General features: G+C 38.9%; 1 protein-coding gene across 2 annotated transcripts in view; it reads left to right on the top strand.

Annotated features, from left to right (window-relative positions):
* The window catches only part of TMOD3 (tropomodulin 3), an 83,957-nt gene extending 63,693 nt beyond the window's left edge, over positions 1 to 20,264 (top strand). For both annotated transcript variants that reach the window (XM_025993247.2, XM_072738552.1), the window contains exons 6-10: positions 7,767 to 7,897; positions 9,514 to 9,621; positions 12,538 to 12,681; positions 13,657 to 13,801; positions 17,306 to 20,264. In XM_025993247.2, the coding sequence (XP_025849032.1) occupies positions 7,767 to 7,897; positions 9,514 to 9,621; positions 12,538 to 12,681; positions 13,657 to 13,801; positions 17,306 to 17,340 (563 nt within the window). In that variant the 3' untranslated portion in view covers positions 17,341 to 20,264. The remainder of the gene's footprint in view (positions 1 to 7,766; positions 7,898 to 9,513; positions 9,622 to 12,537; positions 12,682 to 13,656; positions 13,802 to 17,305) is intronic.
* The last annotated feature ends 2,161 nt before the right edge of the window (positions 20,265 to 22,425 follow it).

The raw sequence follows: 22,425 nt of genomic DNA on the forward strand, positions 1-22,425 counted from the left end.
TTCTTCACTTTCTTTTATCAGTGTTTTATAGTTTTCAGAGTACAGGTCGTACACTTCTTTGGCTAGGTTTATTCCTACGTATCTTATTTTGGGTACAATTGTAAATGGGATCCTGGTATTAGTTTCTGCTTCTTCATTATGGCATATAGAAATGCAACAGAGGGACGCCTGGGTGGCTCAGTGGTTGAGCGTCTGCCTTTGGCTCAGGGCGTGATCCTGGAGTCCCAGGATCGAGTCCACATCGGGCTCCCTGCATGGAGCCTGCTTCTCCCTCTGCCTACGTCTCTCCCTCTCTCTGTGTGTCTCTCGGGAATAAATACATAAAATCTTTAAAGAAAAAAAAGAAATGCAACCGATTTCTGTATATTGATTTTGGATCCTGCGACTTTACTGAACTTGTATATCAGTTCTAGCAGTTTTTTAGTGGAGTCTTTTGAGTTTTCTATATACAGTATCATGTCATCTGCAAATAAGAGTTATATTTCCTCCTTATTGATTTGGATGCCTTTTATTTCTTTATGTTGTCTGATTGCTGTAGCTAGGACTGTGTTGAATAAAAGTGGAGCGAGCATTGTGTTGTATAAAAGTGGTGAGAGTGGACCTCCTTGTCTTATTCCTTACCTGGGGAAAAGCTCTGAGTTTTTCCCCCATGAGGATAGTAGCTGTGGGTTTTTCATAGATGGCCTTTATTATGTTTAGGTATGTACTCTCTAAACCTACGTTGTTGAGGGTTTTTATCATGAATGGATGTTGTACTTCATTAAATGGTTTGTCTGCATCAGTTGAGATCATATGGTTCTTATCCTTTCTCTTATTGATGTGATGTGTCACATTGGTTTGCTTGCAAATATTGAACCACCCTTATAGCCCAGGAATAAATTCCACTTGATTGTGTGAATGATTTTTTTAATGTATTGTAGAATTTCATTTGCTGGTATTTTGTTGAGGATTTTTGTATCTGTGTTCATCAGAGATATGGGACTTTAGTTCTCTTTTTTCCTAATGTCTTTATCTGGTTTTAGTATCAGAGTAATACTGGCTTCATAAAATGAATTTGGAAGCTTTCCTTCCTTTTCTATTTTGTTTTTTAATAGTTTGAGAAGAATAGGTATTAATTCTTCTTTAAATGTTTGGTATAATTGGCCTGTGAAGCCATCTGGCCCTGGACTTGGATTTTTTTTTATTTCCTTGCTGGTAATCAGTCTGTTCAAATTTTTCCATTTCTTCCTGTTTCAGTTTTGGTAGTTTATATATATGGAGGAGTTTATCCATTTCTTCTAGGTTGTCCAATTTGTTGGCTTATACTTCTTCATATTCTGTTGTATTTGTATTTCTGTAGTGTTCCCTATTTCTCCTCTCTCATTTGTGGTTTTACTTATTAGAGTCCTTTTATTTTCCTTGATAATTCTGGCTAGAAGTTTATCAGTTTTATTGATTTTTTTTTTTCCCCAAAGAACCGATTCCTGGTTTCATTGATCCATTCTATTGGTTTTTTTAGTTTCTACATCATTTCTTTCTGCTCTAATCTTTATTATTTCCTTCCTTCTGCTGGTTTTAAGTTTTGTTTGTTGTTCTTTTTCTAGTTCCTTTAAGTGTGAGGTTAGGTTGTTTTGGGGTTTGTCTGGTTTTTTTGTTTGTTTGTTTGTTTGTTTTGAGATTTTTCTTGCCTCTTGAGATAGGTCTGTATTGTTATAAACTTCCTTCTTAGAACCACTTTTGCAGCATCCTAAAGGCTTTGAACCCTTGTGTTTTCATGCACTTTTTAAGTTCTGATTTTACTTCCTGGTTGACCCACTCATTGTTTAGTAGCATGTTATTTAGCCTCCATGTATTTGTGGTCTTTCTAGATTTTTAAAAATATTGCATTTAAATTCAGTTTGCCAACATATAGTATAACATCCAGTGCTCATCCCATTGAGTTCCAGATTTTTTTTCTCGTGGTTGACTCCTAGTTTCATAGTGTTATGGTCAGAAAAGATTCATGGTATGACTTCGATCTTTTTGGATTTGTTGAGGCTTATTTTGTGGCCTAATATGGGATATGTTCTGGAGAATGCTCTATGTGCACTTGAAAAGAATGTGTAGTCTGTCTGCTGTTTTAGGATGGAATGTTCCAAATATATCTGTTAAGTCTTTTTGGTCCAGTATGTCATTCAAATCCATTGTTTCCTTGATGATTTTCTGTTTAGATGATCTGTCCATTGATGTAAGTGGGGTCAAAGTCCCCTAGTATAATTGTGTTATTGATTAGTTCATGTTTGTTAATGACTACTTTATGTATATGGGTGATAAATATTTACATTTCTCATATCTTGTTGGGTTGTTCCCTTTATGATTATGTGGTGTCCTCCTTGTCACTTGTTACAGTCTTTGTTTTAAAGTCTGTTTTGTGGGATCCCTGGGTGGCGCAGCGGTTTAGCGCCTGTCTTTGGCCGAGGGCGCGATCCTGGAGACCCGGAATCGAATCCCACATCGGGCTCCCGGTGCATGGAGCCTGCTTCTCCCTCTGACTGTGTCTCTGCCTCTCTCTCTCTCCCTGTGTGACTATCATAAATAAATAAAAATTAAAAAAAAAAAAGTCTGTTTTGTCCAATGTAAGCACTGCTACTCTAGCTTTCTTTTTGACATCCATTTGCATGATAAGTGTTCTCTATCCTCTCACTTTCAATCTGCAGGTATCATTAAAATGAGTCTCTTGTAGGCGGCATATAGATGAGTCATGTATACTCATCTGTAACTGTCATCATGTATACCATTCTGTAACTCTGTCTTTTGATTGGAGCATTTAATCCATTTACATTCAAAGTAATTATTGATAGCTGTGTACTTATTGCCATTTTATTGTTTTGTGGTTGTTTCTGATGATTTTCTCTGATCATTTCTTGTCTTTCTCTTTCATGATTTGCTAGTTTTCTTTAGTGATTTATTTGGATTTTTTTTCTTTATTCTGTGCATATCTATTAGGGGTTTTTGATTGTGGTTATCATCAGGTATATAACATTTGCATATGGTAGTCTGTATTAAGTTGATGGTTAAGTTTGAATCTATTCTTTACCCCTCTCCTCCACATGTTCTAGGTATATGGTGTCCTATTTTACATCTTTTTATTTTGTGTGTTCTTTGATTTTTTTTACAGAAATGTTCATTTTTTTACTGCTTTTGTGTTTCCTACTCTTACAGTATCATTTTTTATCTTTCCTTTCCACACAGAGTCCCCTTTTCTAGCAGGGCAGGTTTAGTGGTCATAAACTACTTTAGTTTTTGTTTGGGAAACTCTGTCTCTCCTTCCTTTCTGGATGATAGTCTTGCTGAGATACAGTATTTTTGGCTGCAAGTTTTTCTCATTTGGCACTTTTTTTTTTAAGATTTATTTATTTATTCAGAGAGAAAGAGAGAGAGAGGCAGAGACACAGACACAGGCAGAGGGAGAAGCAGGCTCCATGCAGGAAGCCCGATGTGGGACTCAATCCTGGGTCCCCAGGATCACACCCCGGGCTGCAGGCGGTGCGCTGCAGGTGGCGCTAAACCACTGCACCACCGGGACTGCCCTCATTTGGCACTTTGAATATATTATGCCACTCCCCTCTGGCTTGAAAAGTTTCTGCTGAAAAATCCCAGTAGCTTTTATGAAGTTTCTTTTGTAGAGTAACTGTCTTTTGTCTTGCTGCTTTTAATATTTTTTCTTTATCACTGTATTTTTCCATTTTAATTATAGTATGTGGTGGACCTTCTTTGGTGATTTTGTTGGGGACTCTCTGTGCCTCCTGGATCTGGATTTCAATATCCTTCCATAGGTTGGGGAAGTTTTCAGCCATCATTTCTCCCTTCCCTTCCCTTCCCTTCCCTTCCCTTCCCTTCCCTTCCCTTCCCTTCCCTTCCCTTCCCTTCCCTTCCCTTCCCTTCCCTTCCCTTCCCTTCCCTTCCCTTCCCTTCCCTCCGCTCCCCTCCCCTCCCCTTTTCTTTTCTTTTCTTTTCTTTTCTTTCTTTTCTTTTCTTATTTTATTATTCATTTGTGCCCCAGATTTTAGCTATTATTTCTGCAAATAAATTCTCTGCCTCCTTTTCATCTCTTCTACTTCTGGGACTCCTATAATATGAAGATTATGTTTGGTGGAGTCACTGAGTTCCCTATTTTTGTTTTGGATAATTCTTTTTTCTGTCTTTCATTCAGCTTGTTTACTTTTCATTACTCTGTCTTCTGTGTCATTAATTCATTCCTCTGCTTCTTCCATTCTGCTGTTCATTCCATCAAGCCTATTTCTCACTTTGTTTTTTGAGCTCTTTATCTCTGGTATGTATTCCTTATATTTTGGCAGTGGTCTCACTGATGTCCTCCTTCTTTTCTCAAGTCCAGTGAGTATCCTTATGATCATTGCTTTAAATTCTCCATCAGGCATGTTACCTATACCAGTTTTACATTGCCTTGTTCTGTTCTTTCATGTGAGACAAAGTCCTCCCTCTTCTCATTTGGTTTAGTCTCTGTGCCTATTCTCTGTGTTAGGAAAGTCAGCTGTGTCTCCTGTTCTTGAGGGTAATGGCTTTATAAGAGGTCCTATAGTGCTCTACCACACAGTGTCCCCTGTTCCCCAGGGCTTGGCACTTCTAGGAGTGTCTCCAATGTGTGCTGTGTGTACTCTGCTGTTTTGTGCTGGTTTTATCCTACAGGCTAGTTGTCTGCAGAGGTTTTCTTTGCCTGTTGTGGGCAATGTTTAGTCCTTGGCCTGAATGTGCCACATTTTAACTAGATGTACTCTGATCTGCTTGTGAAATGAGACCTGTCACCACCACCACTACCTTGCAAAACATCCATGTTGGGAGACTTGTATTGACAGGGGTTTGAGCCGGTGTTCTGGGGAGGGTGTCCGCTGTGCTGGGACTGAGATAAATGTGACAGGGAAGGGCAGATCCACCAGAGCACAGAGGGGCAGGGCTTGGTGTAAGCAAGTCAGGTAGTGAGTGTTGGTCCTGTGCTTATGCTGAGGGTCAGAGGAAGGAAACTGTGCCTGCCAGTTTCTTTGTTCCCTGAGAGTTATCTCTGTGAATGCTGCTTCTCTGGGTCACATTCTGAGATGAACAGCTAACCTCCCCACTGTGCCCCATGCATTCTTCAGGTTGCTGTTTCCATGCTGTATGTCCACAAGCCGTTTGCCTGCTCTCTCTCCAATAGCATCCCCAAAGTCCTCTGAGGTCTCCCACAGCCAAGCACACTGACCTTTAAAACTCCAGGTTTTAGGGGATCCCTGGGTGGCTCAGTGGTTTAGCGTTTGCCTTTGGCCCAGGGTGTGATCCTGGAGTCTCGGAATCGAGTCCCGCATCAGGCTTCCTGCATGGAGCCTGCTTCTCTCTCTGCCTGTGTCTCTGCCTCTGTGTGTGTGTGTGTGTCTCATGAATAAATAAATAAAATCTTAAAAAAAAAAAAAAAACCTTCCAGGTTTTAAGCCCCACTGGTTGCAAGAACTCATGAAATTTGGGCCCTCCTGCCTTCCAGTTCAGTTGCTATGGAGATTTGTTTTTCCCATGTGCTCGCCTGTGTGCTAGCCCACCTCTCATCCTTCTTCACAACTGCAGCTCCCTCCCCACTGAGACGGCCATGATCTCTTTCTCTCCCAAATCAAGTCTCTATACTTCCTACCTTCTTTGATGTGGCCTCTTCTCTGCCTTTAGTTGTGGAGTTTGTTCTGCCAGTCTTGAGGTCAATTTCTGGGGTATTTAGAATGATTTGATAGTTATCTAGTTGTATTTATGGGATGAAACAAACCCATGGTCTTCCTACTCTGCCACCATCTTCCCCTTGTGGTATCATTTTACTTATTTTTCTATCTTCTGTAGTAAATAGTGGCTTTTTGAGATTCAGGTACAGTTTTTTTGTTTAGGGGCTTTAGGAGGGGCAAAAATGTTTCCTAGGTGATGATTGACTCACATTAGGAAGCATATCAAGTCTAGTCATTCCTCTTTGGGGAATGTGCCAAAATTCATCAGTGTATTCAGATGTTAGCCCGATCCATCCATTTACAGTGTCCCATGATGGGACACCTGGGCGGCTCAGAGGTTGAGCATCTGCCTTCAGCTGGGGTCGTGATCCCGTAATCCCAGGATCGAGTCCCATATCAGGCTCCCTGCATGGAGCCTGCTTCTCCCTCTCCCTCTGTCTCTGCCTCTTTCTCTGTGTCTCTCATGAATAAATAAATAAAATCTTAAAAATCTTTTTTTTTTTTAAGTGTCCCATGAGCCTTTCTTAATAGTTTCAGCATCCCATTTACTGGATCCATTACTTCATTCAGAAGCAGTGCTCTTTAAATGCACAATTCTGCGGAATAAGGAAAGAAATCTTTTGGTTTTATAAAATTTAGCATTGAGATAGAACTTACTCAGTTTTCTTTGTAGTAAGGAGGCTCTTCTCCAGCCTCCTTGATCTACGGTCTTGAAGAAGATTACCTTGCTGAACTTAGGTGAGAAAGAGCCTACTCTGTCCTTAGAGCAGAGCTCTGGTAGGAAGCTTATCCTTGTATTGAACCAAATTCTGCCTTCAGGCAAGTCTATACCTGTTCTAACCTAGCCTTTCAGAACAACTTGAAATTTCTCTCTTCCCCTTCTGTAGGATAAATCTGAAAACAATGAGCATACTTTCTTTTAATATGTACTTTCTTTTAATATGTATGTCCAGGCTAGATATATCCAGATCTTTCCACTTTCCTCAGGAAAAGAATTTTCAGACCATCATCTAAATTGATTTCCTCAGGATGCTGTGTGTGTGCATGTGTGTGTTATATTTGAAAAGAACAAGATACTCTCAGAGGGAATTTATTCAGTATACTTTGTCTTGAGGGAAATTTTGCTCCTAAAAGCTAGAGGAGGGCAGAAAGGAAGAACTACAAGAGAGTGACCCTGTCAATCTTTCTGTCAGTTGCTCTTAACTTTTTGGTCATTTGCCATGAATCTGATGCTATAGGTTTTCTCCCAGAAAATTTATCCATAAAAGTTTGCCTATTATACTGTGTTCATAGACCTTCATATTCACATCAAAGTGCACTTACATGTCATTAAAGGATTCAAGGCTCCTGGGTCTTCTTTCAGCTTTGCATAGTTGTATTTTGGCCATGTATGTGAATATGGTGTATACAGTGAAAGATTGGGGGATAAGAATGAAGGAGGGCAGTAATTTGGGAGATTTCTTAGTAGCTCTTCTGTGTACCATTACCTGTTTCCCCATTCCCTATTCCTACTCCCCCTTTTCCCATGCATAGTTCTCCCCATGAGAGAAAGAAGTCATGTGTCCTTCCATCACCTCATTCTTCTCACGGAGGCTTTGTTTCTTCAAGTCTGATTCATATTGCCTTTACAGTAATTACAAGTTAAATCTCAGAGAAAATGATACAAGAGGATAACAGTTTGAGTGCTTTAAATACGTGTCAACATGTAAAGGATCTTTTAGAAATTGTGGGGAAGGGGCAGCTGAGTGGCACCATTGGTTAAGCATCTGCCTTCGGCTTGGGTCCTGGCCCCAAGGTCCTGGGATTGAGCCCCACATCAAGATCCAAGGGTAGCCTGCTTCTTCCTCTCCCTCTGCCCCTCTTGCTGCTGTCTCTGCTCTCTCTCTCTCTCAAATGAATAAATAAAATCTTTTTAAAAAAGAAAAATTGTGGGGGAGAACGTTCTGGTTAGTTGTATTGAACGTGCTTGTATATTCTTTGTGTTATCAAGTTCCTATATGCGTTTACTATTTTAGTATCAACCAGTGAGACTCTCCTTTTCATTTGTTACCGCAGATGTGGTAAAAGGTGAAAAGATTCTTCCAGTATTTGATGAGCCACCAAATCCAACCAATGTTGAAGAGAGTTTAAAGAGAATTAAAGAAAATGATGTTCGTCTTGTTGAAGTTAATTTGAATAATATAAAGGTACGTGTGCTAAGCAGACAGTAAAGTTTTGAGTTGCTTTGAGTAAGATCTAGGATGAGAGTTGGGCAATTTTGAAATAGTATAATTCTTTTTACTTAAAGGCAAAGTTTTTGCTCCTAACAGTATGCTTAGATTCCTTTATATTTCAGAAGTTAAAGTATATGCTTCTGACTTGCTTTTTAAAGAGTACCATATATAAATGTCAGCCACACAGATTGTCAGCATAAATCTATCTGGCTTCCAAAGTACTGCCTACTTCTAAGAGTATTTCGTTTTGGGGTTTTATTTTTTTTTAATCAGGTTTCTTTAGGTATTCCTTGCATTAAACCAAAGTCTGATACATAGTGAAACTCTGCCTATTTAGTGTATACTTTGATGAGTTTTGACAAATGCATAAATTGTAGTCACCACCACAGATATAGGACATGTCACTCCCCTTTGTTGTCATTCTCTGCCCCCAGCTCTAGTCCCTGACAACCACTGATCTGTTTTCTTTCCCTTCTCCACTTGCCTTCTCCAGAATGTCATATGAATGGAATCATATAGTATGTAGCCTTTTGAGTCTGTCTTCTTTCACTTAGCGTGATGCACTTGAGATTCATCTGTGTGGTTGTATATGTAGTAGTTCGTTGAACAGTATTCTGTTGTAGGGATATGCTACAATTTATCTATTCACCAGTTGATAGACATGGATTCCCTCTGGTTTGGAATGATTATAATAAAGCCACTAAACACATGTGAACGTGTGAACCTATGTTTTCGTTTCTGTGGAACCTAGTAGTGGGCTTTCTGGGATCTTGAGTTTTAGAAAATGTGACTCTTCCTTAAAGTAATGAAGAATGAGTTAGGAGGGCATAGGGGTGATTAATTACCAGAGTGAATTCAGATTATCTCTTGAGTATTGGTCATTGTATAATAGGTGCATTAAGAATTCCTCATTTTAAATCTTGATTTCTCTGAATTGAGGGCTGAGAGAGCATCTGGGAATTACAAGAACATAGGGAATAAGACCTCTGTGCTCCTTTAGCAGGTGTTCCTTCCTGTAAGCAGAAGAAAGCAAGCCTTGGAAAAAGCTAACATTCCTAGTTGATCACTAATCTTAACTTTAAAAAATTCAGTCCTTACATATCTAAATCAATAATAATGACCTGAAAATAACCAGACTACAGGGAATTGCAGTCTTGGTATTGAAGGGAGAAATTAGTGCCTTCTAAAATTGTATCTTTCCACATTTCAGGTAATGCAGGGTTAATCTCTCTTAATACCTTGTAGCTTAAACTAAATAACATCTCTCTCTCTCTCTCTAGAAAAGTGGATCCATTTTGAATACTCAGGTGTTGATGTTTTATAATCCAAATAGTTAAGTGTAGGATAATGAACAATATTTTAATCAAAATGCTAGAGAAATAGTGATATATACTCTGCTGTAGGCCAGCAGTTTGTGCAAATGTACCATAATAGAGAAATGAAATAGATATGAAGGAGGCTGTTTTCACCTGTAGACTAAATGTTTTGTTTATATAGTTTCTGAATACATTTAATGAAAAAATAGTAAGCACATTTGATTAATGGACCAAATTTCCTGAAAACTAAAATGTCATATTTTGTCTTTCAAGAATATCCCAATTCCAACCCTAAAAGATTTTGCAAAAGCTTTGGAAACCAACACACATGTGAAATATTTCAGTCTCGCGGCCACCCGGAGCAATGATCCTGTTGCTGTTGTAAGTAAGCTGCTACTGATAATACTGAGATTATAATGCTGGCATGTTACAGAGGTGGCTAAACTGATTTTATTATTGCAATTTACTTTCTTTTTTCAATCAGTGTTTAGCTCACTATTAGGCAAAGCATTACTATTTTATGTTTATTTTTCCCTGTTTTTCCTCCCTGTAATTTTTAAAACCATAAGTCATACAATATATGTTGTTTTGCCACTTAATTTTTCAGAGAACAGTATATCTTAGAGATATTTTCATATCACTACATAAAGTTTTACACCATTCTTTTAAAATCTGCAGAGGATTCCATTTATGGATCTACAGTATTGGATTTTGTCAAATGCTTTTCATGTATGTATTGAGGTGGTCAATGGGTTTTGGCCTTAATTCGATGTATTACATTATTAATTTTTGCATATTAAGTCAACCTTGCATTCCTGCAGTAAATCCCACTTGATCATGGTATGAACCTTTTTCTTCACTTGGCTTTGAGGACATCACTCCCTTTGATTCTCCTTCCTCCTCACTGAACATCCTCACTGGTCCCTGTGTTGGTTCCTCCTCATCTCCCTAACCCCTAAGCATTGGAATGGCCCAGGGCTTAGTCCTTGGTACTCTTTTCTCTGTCTACACTCACTTTTTGGATGATGTCCCTCTCTTGCATTGCTATGTATTATCTATATATGCTCTTGACTCCTAGGATCGTTCTCCCCAGGTCATACCCCTCTCCTGAACTCTATGCTCATGTCCACCTACCTACTTAACACCTTGCTTGGCTGTCTAACAGACATCCCATGTAGTCCCAAACCAAACTTCTGGCTTCCATCTCACACCTGCACCTCTTCCACTCTTGCCTGTTTCACCAAAAGACTTAATTCTTTTTTTTGCTCAAGACAAAAAGAAATGGATTTATCCTTGACTTTCCTTTCTCAACAACGTTAAGGGTATATCCAGCTTTGTCTTCCAGATATTCCAGAATCTAACCGTTTCTCACCATTTCTCAACTACCATGCTAGTCAGTCTAAGCCACTATCTTCTCTCATCTGGATTATTGCAGTAGCCCCCTTACTGAGCTGCCTGTGTCCATCTTTCCCACTTCAAAGCCAGTTTTTTTATATAGCATCAGAAGGGATTTAAAAAAAAAAAAACTTTAGTTACCTCATTCGTATACTCAGAACCCTCTAGCAGCTCCCATCTCACTAAGAATAAAAAATCACAGGGATCCCTGGGTGACGCAGCGGTTTGGCGCCTTCCGTTGGCCCAGGGCGCGATCCTGGAGACCCAGGATCGAAGCCCACGTTGGGCTCCCGGTGCATGGAGCCTGCTTCTCCTCCCTCTGCCTGTGTCTCTGCCTCTCTCTCTCTCTCTGTGACTATCATAAATAAAATAAAATAAAATTCTTTAAAAAAAAAAAAAAAGAATAAAAAATCACAATCTTTCAGTGGTCTTATACTTGTCCCCTTTTTCTTTTTAATATTTGTTTATTTGAGAGAAAGGGAGCAGTGAGTGCGCAGTGGTGGAGGGGTAATGGAGGGAGAGAATCTCAAGCGGAACTCCTTGCTGAGTACAGAGACTGATGCGGGGCTTGGTCTCATGACCCCAAAATTAGACCCGAGCTGAAACCCCAAGAGCTAGATGCTCAACCAGCTGCTCCACCCAGGCACCACTACTTGCCTGTTTTTACATTCTACAGCAGACATACAGCCTCTTGCTCTTCCTCAGACATGCCATGCATGCCCCTAACTTGGGGCCTTTATCCTTTTTTTCTTGCCTATAACTCTCTCCCTAAAGATATTTCATATCGTTTTATGTCATCCCTTTAAGTCATTCTTCAAATGTCACCTTCCTGGTGAGGCTTTTCCTGACCACCTGATATAAATTAGCAACCCCACCTCTGCCCCGCCCCCCCACCCCCAGCACTCCTCTCTACCTAGTTTCTTCATCTATAACCCTTTTACCATCTGCTATTTCACTTATTATCCTGCCCCCCCCCCCACTAGAATATAAGTTCCATCAGGCAGGGACTTCTATGTTTTATTTCTAAATCTACAGAGCAGTACTTAGTCAAATAATCAGCCACCAGTAATATTTGAAGAAATGTGTATATATACAGATGGATGGTAAGGGATTTGTTCTACATAGCTAGTTGTTACCAATAAAAAGTACATGTGTATGGCTATCTGTCCCAACTTGTTTCTAGAATCTTTGCCCCCTCTTGCCTTTTCATTTAACTTGACTTTAAGTTCTGGCGTCTGCCTTAGGCATCCCTTCCCATCTCAGCCTTGAAAATCAGTCCATAAATTATCTTCATTTTGGCTGCACAGTAACCCAGCTGCAGTAGGACTCAAGTAAGAAAAGTTATTCCAAAGAGACCTTGATGAAGTTAGTCCTACATAGAAACTTAGAGAAAGTGTGAGACACAGGAGAAAGTAGGAGGAGTTAGGGTATCAGTGAACATAATAGCGTGAATAGCAGCAGAGAATATCACCAACAGAGGATTACATGTGACACATCTAAATTCTGTGACAGGGATCCCTGGGTGGTGCAGCGGTTTAGCGCCTGCCTTTGGCCCAGGGCGCGATCCTGGAGACCCGGGATCGAATTCCGTCGGGCTCCCAGTGCATGGAGCCTGCTTCTCCCTCTGCCTATGTCTCTGCCTCTGTCTCTCTCTCTCTCTGTGTGTGTGTGACTATCATAAATAAATTTAAAAAAAAAATAAAAAAAAAATAAATAACTTCTGTGACAGGGTATGTGTGAAAAGTAGATACACATGAGGCCTGTGACATAGTGTGTCCAGCCAAAACAATCTAATGAGAAACATCAAAGCAGTTATGCTAATTATTGTATCTGTCTGTGGCAGGTAGAGTATGTGATAGGCACCATCAATTTTATCTCTAAATATGTTCTTTTAATTTCTAGGCTTTTGCAGATATGTTGAGAGTGAACAAAAATTTGAAGAGCTTAAATATGGAGTCCAACTTTATTACAGGAGTTGGGGTTCTAGCACTGATTGATGCTTTAAGAGATAATGAAACCCTGGCAGAGCTCAAGATTGACAATCAGGTTAGTGCTCTACAGCAGTGACTGAGGAAGCCACAGCCCATTCTGCCATGGAGGGGCTTGGGACTCAGGAGGTAGGAGGGGGAGCCTTTTGGGAAGGTGGTGGCCTAAAAGGAGATGAGGATATTTGAAGCATCCAGAATATTAACTTAATATTTTTAGTATGGGTTTGAACATATTTATAGACTTGTGCAGCCATCGCCACTAATTCCAGAATGTTTTCAAAAGCCCTCCCCCCAACCTCTGGCAACCACTAAGCTACTTTCTGTCTCTACACATTTGCCTGGTTGGAGAGCTCATATACATGCAATGATAGAATATATGGTCTTTTTTTTTTTTTTTTTTTTTAATGTGGTCTTTTGTATCCACCTTTTTTCACTTAGCAAATTATTCTGCAGGTTCATCCATGTTTTAGTATAGATTAATAGTTATACTTTTTTATGGCTGAATATTATATGTGGGAGGTTTCTGCTTTTTCAGTATTAGGAATAATGCTGATAGAACATTCACATATAAGTTTTTATATGAAGATATGTTTGTTTTTTAACGTTTTCATTTCTCATGGGTACATACTTAAGAGTGGAATTGCTAGGTCACGTGGTGACTCTCTTTAACTTTGAGGAATGGCCAAGTGGTTTTCCATAGTAACTGCTCCATTTTACATTTGTCCCAGCATGTGTGAAGTTCCTGATTTTTCCACATTTTTGTCAACACTTGTTATTGTCTTTTTGATTATAGTTATCCTATAAAAATGGGTATGAAGTGGTATCTTGTTGTGGTAATCCAGTTTTTTGATATCTCTATGAACATATACTGAGCTTTAAAGTTTTGTTTCTCTTAAGTATGTGTGTACATTTTAAGAATTGGGAAAATTTTAAATGACCAACAGAATCAGCATGTACGTGAATGTCTCATTCTTGACTTACCTTGAAAAGTATTTTGATCTAGTTTATTAATACTGCTCTTTAATTATTCCAGAGGCAGCAGCTGGGGACAGCTGTAGAATTGGAAATGGCCAAGATGCTTGAGGAAAATACAAATATCCTTAAATTTGGATATCAGTTTACACAGCAGGGACCTCGAACCAGGGCAGCTAATGCTATAACAAAAAACAATGACTTAGGTAAGACATATGCATTTCATAATCAAATTTCTGAATTGTGTCATTAAGCTAATGTATTAGAGGAATTTTTAAAAATTTTTATAATAAACTTCACAGATTTTTCTGGCCTTTGGTTTTAAAATCTGCATAGTCCTTTTTATATTGATTGAATTAGAGTTTGAGTTTACACACAGTGGTGGTGATTACTGGGTGAGTGAAATCTTCTGTCACGAACATTTCACAGCTTTAAGTGAACAATTTTCTACCATAAATGTGATAAATGCTTCCTGAAACAAATATTTTGTTCTCAGTTACAAGACCCCTCTTGGACCTATCAAAGATTTCAACATTTCAGGAAAAATTTTTGCCCTTTTTATCAAGCAGGCCTAGATAGAAATTAATTTTTACATGAAAAAATATGAATTATAGTTTTGATCCAGGTTTTATAGCATGTGGCACGTGTCTATCATCCTTACTGGTCTCCCTGCACAGCCATGACTGGGCAGTTTGTCTTCTTGCTGTACATATCTGCCAAGGTCAGCCATTGCCCATTTTTTTCCCTGGTTCCTGCTGAAAATACTGCTGAGGCTTGTGCTTCTATGTGAAATAAGTTTTCCAGCCAAGGCTGAATTAAAGAATACTATGCTTGTAGTTTTGTTTCTACAGGTTTCCAGTAATTGACTCTTTTAAGTTTGGTGTTTGTCTTTGAAATATTTTAAAGATGTGTTTAGACAAGAATTAAAGTAAGACTTCTTAAAGGGAGTAACACTTCAAAGTGATGCAGTTCTTCTAAGCTTCAGCCATATTCAAGTTTGCATTCCTTAAAGATTTCTAAAGCTGAAAAGTTACCGCTTCCTTCCCTTCACCCAGTCACTGTGAAGAGCATTAGTTGAAACCTTTCTGTCTTTGATGACTTAGTTTCCCATAGAAGACTTTAGCCTCTTGCATTTTAGAAAATTGGTGTGTGTGGTGTACTGTTGATTCGCAGTGTCATTTGCAGTCATGCTATTTCCATCGAGAATCAACAGTGTACCAAAAGATGAGAGAACCCCAGAGAACTGTTTCCTGGGCTGCTTTATGTTGACACCGCAGCTTAGTGAGGAGGGGTCCGTGTGTAATGGAGGGTGAGGTGGCCACACTGTAGGTACAGTCTGATACAAAGCAGAACCAGGAGAAAGCAGTTTTTTGTGTGGGTAGCTCTCAAGACCCCCACTTCCTGCTGTTTAGGTCTGAACCAAGCCAGAGTTTCAGACATGAAATGAGAATAAAGACACTCGTGGAGTGGGGAATTACATGGATAAAAGCTCACATTCGGGATCAAGCTAGTTATCTATATGCTGAGGGCAGCTTGCAGTTTTGAAAATGGACTCACTGCACGATGCTGCCTCCGAAGTAAACTTTCAGTAAGAACTTGATGCTTGAAGCTAACACAATGGAAAAATGTTGCCACCAGATTCAGAGGGAATGCTGGCTTCTAGAAGGCACTGAAATGAGATAAGAAACTTAGTTTCTTTGGATTTTTTGTGAGAGGCATTTGAGAGCCATTATTGGCCCCTGAATGTCTGTTTAAAAGGATACTTCAAAAAAAACCTCTACTTTCTATTCTTATAGGGATAGGACATGAGGTTAGAACTTACTTGCAATTGATCATAAAGTATTGAGAACGTATATTAATGAAGTGGGATTTGGCAAGAAATTGCCAAGGAATTGTTAATAGGGCCGAATTTATAAGCCTCTCCTGTAGCGGCTGAACGGAGGAATTGCTGGTAGCAAGGAGGCACCGAGTGAGAAAGAGGCAGGCCCAGCGCTTTGCCCAATCTTCTGCTGCGTGTGCACGTGGCACCTTCAGCTGGTTTCTCCAGCCCTACGCGTTGACCTCTGTGCCCAGCTCAGGGCGGCCAGCATAAAGGCCACTTTCTTACCTGCAGTCTAACATGAAGCCACCAGAAAGACCTGTCAGACCCGTACAAAACTTGAAGCATGTACGGAATCTCCTGGGCATATAGGTTTTCTTCACCTTGCAAATGGGCCTATATCAGATCTTTAGTGTTGATTTTGATAATGTCTTACCTCTCACTGTTTCCTATTCATTGAAATAATCCCACCTACTCCCATCTCCCCAGCCGAGAAGCATCCTAGCTGTTACCAGCAGAGAGATTCTGTGGCACACATGCAGTATTTGCTTTAACTCGAGTCTCCTACTACTGTCCTGACACCAGCTAACCACATCATTTCGTACCTTTTTTGCTGGCTCCACGGTCACAGATCTCCTTTATATGTATACTTTTTATAACATGCATTTTAACATCTGAAATGGTCTGTCGATAACATCCAAATTCTGTTGCAATTCAACATTTTCTTGGAAATGTTCTACCCTAAAGGGCTAATGTGATTAGCTTTTCAAATATTTGTGTTTTTCAGAGCTCTATATATATGAATTAGATTTGTATTTGGGGACTCAAGTCTTTGATTTTTTCCCTTTTCCCAGTAAACATGCAAAACTTGCTTTTCGTTAACATGGGCTAAAATTAGAGTGAAGGTTGTACTTAATTAGCTAAGTATAAAAAGGTTCATGGGAACCTGATACTTTAGCTCTCCTGGTTTTTACTTTCTAGAAGGCACCCAGCCAATGGCTGGACAAGCTGTAATACGCGTAAACTTGAATGTCTGCTTGAAGGCCCTATCTATCCTACTCTTGAGTACGGCCTACTGGTTTGGGGGTCACCAGTCTGAATTGGCTGGGGGCTCCTGAGACATATGCACCTTTCTTTTACTCCATCCGTTGAACTAGTTGATTGAGTACTTTGGTGTCCAGTTTATACAATCGCCAGATACGATCTTACCACATTGCTAGGGTCTGAGAGTTCATTACTTTGTTGTTTTGTCAGAACATGGTTCATTTTGTAGGAGACAGTAGAAGGAAAATTTGGAAAGCAGTAGCAAGTCATTTACCTTTAAAATGGTAAAATGAAAAAAATAAAATGGTAAAATGGCATGTTCTTTCACAAACTAAATAGGTTGCAGTGCCTAGTCAGGAGCATGCAAATCATTACTTTTAGTACTTTTTCTTCCCAGCTATCTGAATGTCACTTCAGAATTTAACACAGTAAATTTATAAGTCATTGTTTTATTTTTTCTTCCATATCTTTTGTGAATTTATTTTTATGTGTATAAGTCATTGTTTTAATAGGTATCAATGCTTGTAATAATAAATGAGACAGATACAGTGATGTGAAGGTGACTGCGGAGCAGTAGTTTAGATTTCCCCCACTCCTGTGGGAGTTCAGGTGAGATGAGGACACATGGTTCTCATTTTGAAAACCCCTCAGTTCTCAGCAAGGAAATGGCAATGATGAAGGATGTGAATATTTCATTTTAATGGCCTTTTATTTTTTTATTTAACTACAAATGGACATTTATGTGCAACTCTAACTGCATTGATTATATAGAAACTTGTTGGTTACAGGCAAGTTAACATTGTACAAAGTAACAGGGATTTCTAACCTTTCTTTTTTTTCCTCACAGTTCGCAAAAGACGAGTTGAAGGAGACCACCAGTAAGTCCACCAAGATACAATCTTTGGGAGACTTTTAAGAGGTCACCAAGAGCTAATGTTGGTGATGTCAGATGTAACATTTTCCTGGGTAGAAGGGAAAAGACTGGAAATCTTTTTTTTTTTTTAAACTACATGTATCTTCTTTCTAGTTTGTTATTAGTTTCAAATTGTAAAATCAATAGTAGGTGGTATTTTGTATTTTATAACATTTCTTCTGCTAAAATCAATTTTAATTTAGCTTATTAATTAAATGGTTTGTGATGAGTCATGAGTTTAAAAATACAAATGTAGAAGTTTAGGAAATCATTTATGTAGAATATGAACATTTTAAGGACCAATCTTTTTTAAATCAAAAAGGGACATTACTGATATGAGAATTGCTATTGGACCTGTTAGGTACAAAACATTCATCAAAGCTTTCTTTATTCCGTCACAGGGGGCCCTTTGCATGTTTTAGAATACATGAACTTGGCAAGAGTATGCTTTTTGCCTCTATCAAGAAAGCAAAATGCCAGGATTTTAAAACAGAGGGCTCCAAATCAGGTCATCTGTTCAGGAGTAAAAGCACATCTCTGTGAGAGAGAAAGGTGCCTTCTGCATGTTCCAGGTCATTGCACTTGTCTGGTGTATGTGCGTCAGAAACACCTGGACTTGTTTAAACAAAGCCATCAGCACGGCTAGGTTACATATGTCGTTTCAAAATGTCTAAATTCATTATAGTTTATCTTAATTGGGCATTATTAAATTTTTGTGAAAGGTCATATAAAAAGCATGTAAGTAGGCAAGCTATTTTCTTCCCTGTAAAAGACATGTTGCCAACTCTTGGTAATTTAAGATAATAAAAAAAAGGCTATTAAACATGTGTAATCAAAGATAATAAACGTGATGGAATTTGAGTCTGAGGCATATGCAAAATGGTCATCAAAACTGATGATTACTGTAAATTAGAACTGGCCTGGGTATGAATTACTGTTGCACAGTATTGTGAGAATTCGTGCATGTGCTGCAGAATTGCAAAGACAGTAGTGACTCAAGGCTCACTACGAATTATCTGACCAGTAAGGAAAACTGTCCTTCACAAGCCTAATTTTTATGTTTCCTTTCATCTTATACTTTTTTGGTCCACATGGTGTAAAAGTAATCTCTCCTGAGAAAAGTTTCTTCCTACTACTCCTGCTCACAGTATTCAAATGAACACTTGAACAGTGTCGCATGGTGAAGGCTGCCTCCAGTGCAGGTGGAGTGACGGGATTTGAACCTGGATTCACCTCCTGGCTCAGGGCAGCTCCTGGAGCAGAAGGGTGCAGAGCTATCACAGCTACAGGAGACAGGCAGGAAGAATTCAGGCCTGGCTATATCATTTTCAGGGAGTAAAGGGAAGAACCCCATTTAAGAGGAGGGGGATAGGTCTATTGATTCTTTAGGCAAGGATTTTTTAAATTGAATTACAAAATGTTATTCCTTTGGCTTGGGCTGGACAGTTTACTTAATGAGCTAGGTAGGCAGTGTCTTCTGTGCTCTGGTTATAGGCCGCCTCAGCAGGCCAAAGCTTCCCTTATAAGAACTGAATGTCTTTGTTGTGTTAAATCAGTATCCAGTGTTTCCAAGGGGCCAAAGACAGACTTTGCACTATTACTTTTCAGTTAGAGACAACTGATATATATTTTTTCCAAGTTAGCAAGTGTTCCTGTGTGTGTGTCTCTTCATATACAACTTTGGAAATGTGCTTGATTTTAGACTGTACACTTGCAGCAGGGTGGAGAGTCAGCGTGCAGGGAGTCTAAGGCTACCCGTTATACTTCCAGCAAGGCTTCCTTGCTTGCACTGTCCTGTATCAATGAATTGAGAAGTATGTTACCCCTTCTACTGTGAGTTTTTTTTTTAAAAATATACATAGATGGGGCCCTACACAGTATATGTATCTTACTTGAGGCTAGGATCTTTTTCATTTGTTACTTACCACAGTAGGAAGAAGTGTTTTGCTTCTACCATTCTAGTCCTGAGCTATGACAGTTCATTTTATAGCTGAAGAAACATTTCTTCATAAATATCTTTAAAAAGATGAACATTGATCCAATTGAGGACAGAAAATCAAAATTGTAATTACAAGGGAGAAAACTGATGTTTACTTTGATCTTTAAAATTCTGGCACCTAACCTTTCAATAACTTCCAGTGTTCTTGTATAACTTTAAAATGTTGTAATAGATTAGGGTTCTGAAATAGTCTTGATTTTTTTAAAACCAAAGATTTTCTAAGATCTTAAAACATTCTGTACGCTAACCAGTTTAAACTTATCTAGTTATCTTATCAAAGGATATTCTTTGCATTTTTAAATTGCCTTTTTTAAGAATCTTTTAATTTCCCCATTTTGTAAAATTTTACATTCCTATTTGTCTGAAGTTCTAAATTTGCAAGTATGTCTACATGAAATTGTATGTATTGAAAAAAGCAATATTAATAACTAATACTGATACTGTTAAAAAGGATTTTGGTGCTATAAACTTGTAGCTTAAATCTAGTAGAAGTCTTAAGTGTAGGCAAAATACATTTCCTAAGGGTGCCTGTCATTTAAAAGACCAAATAAACATTTTGTGTTTTTAAAAAAAAACTAGCAGATTGTTAGTAATTTCAAGGAGAAATTATCTTGGTCATTAAGTTGCAAATTCCTATTTAAATGAAGTAACCCACATACTCCCTTTGTGCAATAGGTGCACTCTGGAAAAGTTACATGTAAATAGAACTTTGTAAATTGTTTTTCCATTGACAGTATCTGATGTATTTTCACTTAAAAAGGGGATTCCATGATAAAATAAAAATTTTAAAAGAAAAAATGTTTTGATAAAATGTTAATCCTGTTCTGTTGTACATTATATTTAATCCTTGCTGCCATTAAAATAAGATAAAGAGTCTTATGAGGTTTCATAAAATCTGATATTTTTGGTTCTGTGCTCCCAGAGCGTGTCTTACTTCCTCTTCCTGCAGATCCGAGGGCTGTGCTTTCTCTGGAATCTTTAGCAGTAAGTTCAGTCCTATCCTTTTGTTCCTTCATCCCAGCTTCATAAAAGTTTTTAAAATATTATTGAGATATAATTAACATAACTGTATTAAAGGTGTACAACATGATTTGACATGTATATATTGCAAAATATCTACCCCCAAGTTTAGTTACTATTACCTCTCACAGCTAAAAAAAATGATTTTTGCTTATGATGAAAATTTTTAAGATCTATTCTCTTAGCAACTTTCAAATATGTAATAAGGTGTGGTTAATATGACACTATGCTGTACATTCCGTCCCCAGGATTTCTTCATCTTCTAACTGGAAGTTTATAGCTTTGACCACCTTCACCCACTCCCCGCCCCTGCCTCTGGCTATTCTGTTTCTCTGAGTTCAGTTTTTTTTAGATAGTCATATAAATGAGATCATACAGTACTTGTTCTCTGGCTTATTTTACTTGGCATGATGCCCTTAGCCACTTCATGTTTGCAGAGCATTAACTGACCACATGGCACCCATGAGTACCAAACTCATGGACGTACCAGAACAACTCCTGTTGCCCTCAGACAAGGGTGTGAGTTCTGGGGTCTAATGATCTACAGAACTGTCTTCTCGGTCACCTTTCACTGAGCATTCATGTTTCTAGATAATTCTCACCACAAGACTTGCTTACTAAAGAAATTCTTCACTATTTTTTAATCAAGAAAACATATTAGCAAAGATTTTTCTGTCATTTTAATTTGGTCATTCTTATCTCTTCTGCATTATAATTCAGCTCCAAAGTCTGATGCTTAAATGTCATTAAACTTGGTTCATAATAGTGAAGTTTCTTTTTTTTTTTTTTTTAAAGATTTTATTTTTATTTTATTTACTCATGAGAGATACAGAGCGAGAGAGAGGCAGAGACACAGGCAGAGAAGCAGGCTCCATGCACGGAGCCCGACATGGGACTCGATCCCGGGTCTGCGGGATCATGCCCTGGGCTGCAGGCGGCGCTAAACCACTGCGCCACTGGGGGTGCCCAATAGTGAAGTTTCTTTTGAAAACTCTGTACTATAGGCATTTAGAACTTACCACATCATACTGAAATAATTTCAATAAAGTCTATCAAATATTCTATAGACTTGGACTTTTTGAAATATCCCTTTAGTTCCTGTGTTCTAAACTTTCTTACATACCCCTTCAGGAACAAGCTTGTTTCCTGTAATTATTCTATCCTGCTCTATGAAGCCATATTAAATTGTTAATACTTCACCATTTTTACCCATAAAAATAGTAATTTCATGCAGGTGAAATCCCACCAGTACTGTCTAGTCTGGCCATAAAGGTGAATTGACAAACATGAAGAAATGGTTCTGTGGACCTGACAGGAACCAAGCCTACGATAACCAAAGATTATTTTTACAGCAAAGCAAGACCTTTCTTACCTGGCACCCAAAGCCACCAAGCGAAAGAGAAAATCTGTGTAATGTGTTATAATGGGTTTGAGGAATCTTTCAGAGATAAGTGTCAAATACTTTAAAATTTCCAGAGTTCCAAACCTGGAAGGAATGAACACCTTTCCCATGCATCTTTACTGTTGGCCGGCCTTCCGAGGATGGCTGTTGGGCTGACATTCTCCTGCAGGAGGTCTTGATGCCCGTCCTCTTGGGCAAGTAAGGAGGCTCCGGCAACTCCAGCTCCTGTGAGTACGAGTGGCCCTGGGGACACAGTGTCCTCATGCCGAGCACGGTGGCCCCTGCTCTTTTAGGGACCAAATGATGAGCATGGCCAACCATATGTGGGTCAAGTCATCAAACATCTTTTGTCCTTCGATTGTGAAGCTTTCCTTCATGTCTGAGGGCCTAGAGATCCCAGCCTCAGGCCTGTTTGCAGGCCTAGCAGAGCCTCAAGGCCAACCCCTGTGAAAAATAGCTGACCTTACAAAGAAACGGTGCTGGTACCTCTTGGCGTTCTGAAGGAGTCTAGCCTTTCAGGAGGTAGTGCTAATTATGGATGTGTTTACTATACAACCATGAAATTATGCTTTAAAAGTTATAAAAGGAAGGGAAATACAATTCTGGAATTTTCTGCATGGTGAGATGATAGGC

Source organism: Vulpes vulpes, chromosome 15 (genome assembly GCF_048418805.1).
Source record: "Vulpes vulpes isolate BD-2025 chromosome 15, VulVul3, whole genome shotgun sequence".
Taxonomy (NCBI): domain Eukaryota; kingdom Metazoa; phylum Chordata; class Mammalia; order Carnivora; family Canidae; genus Vulpes; species Vulpes vulpes.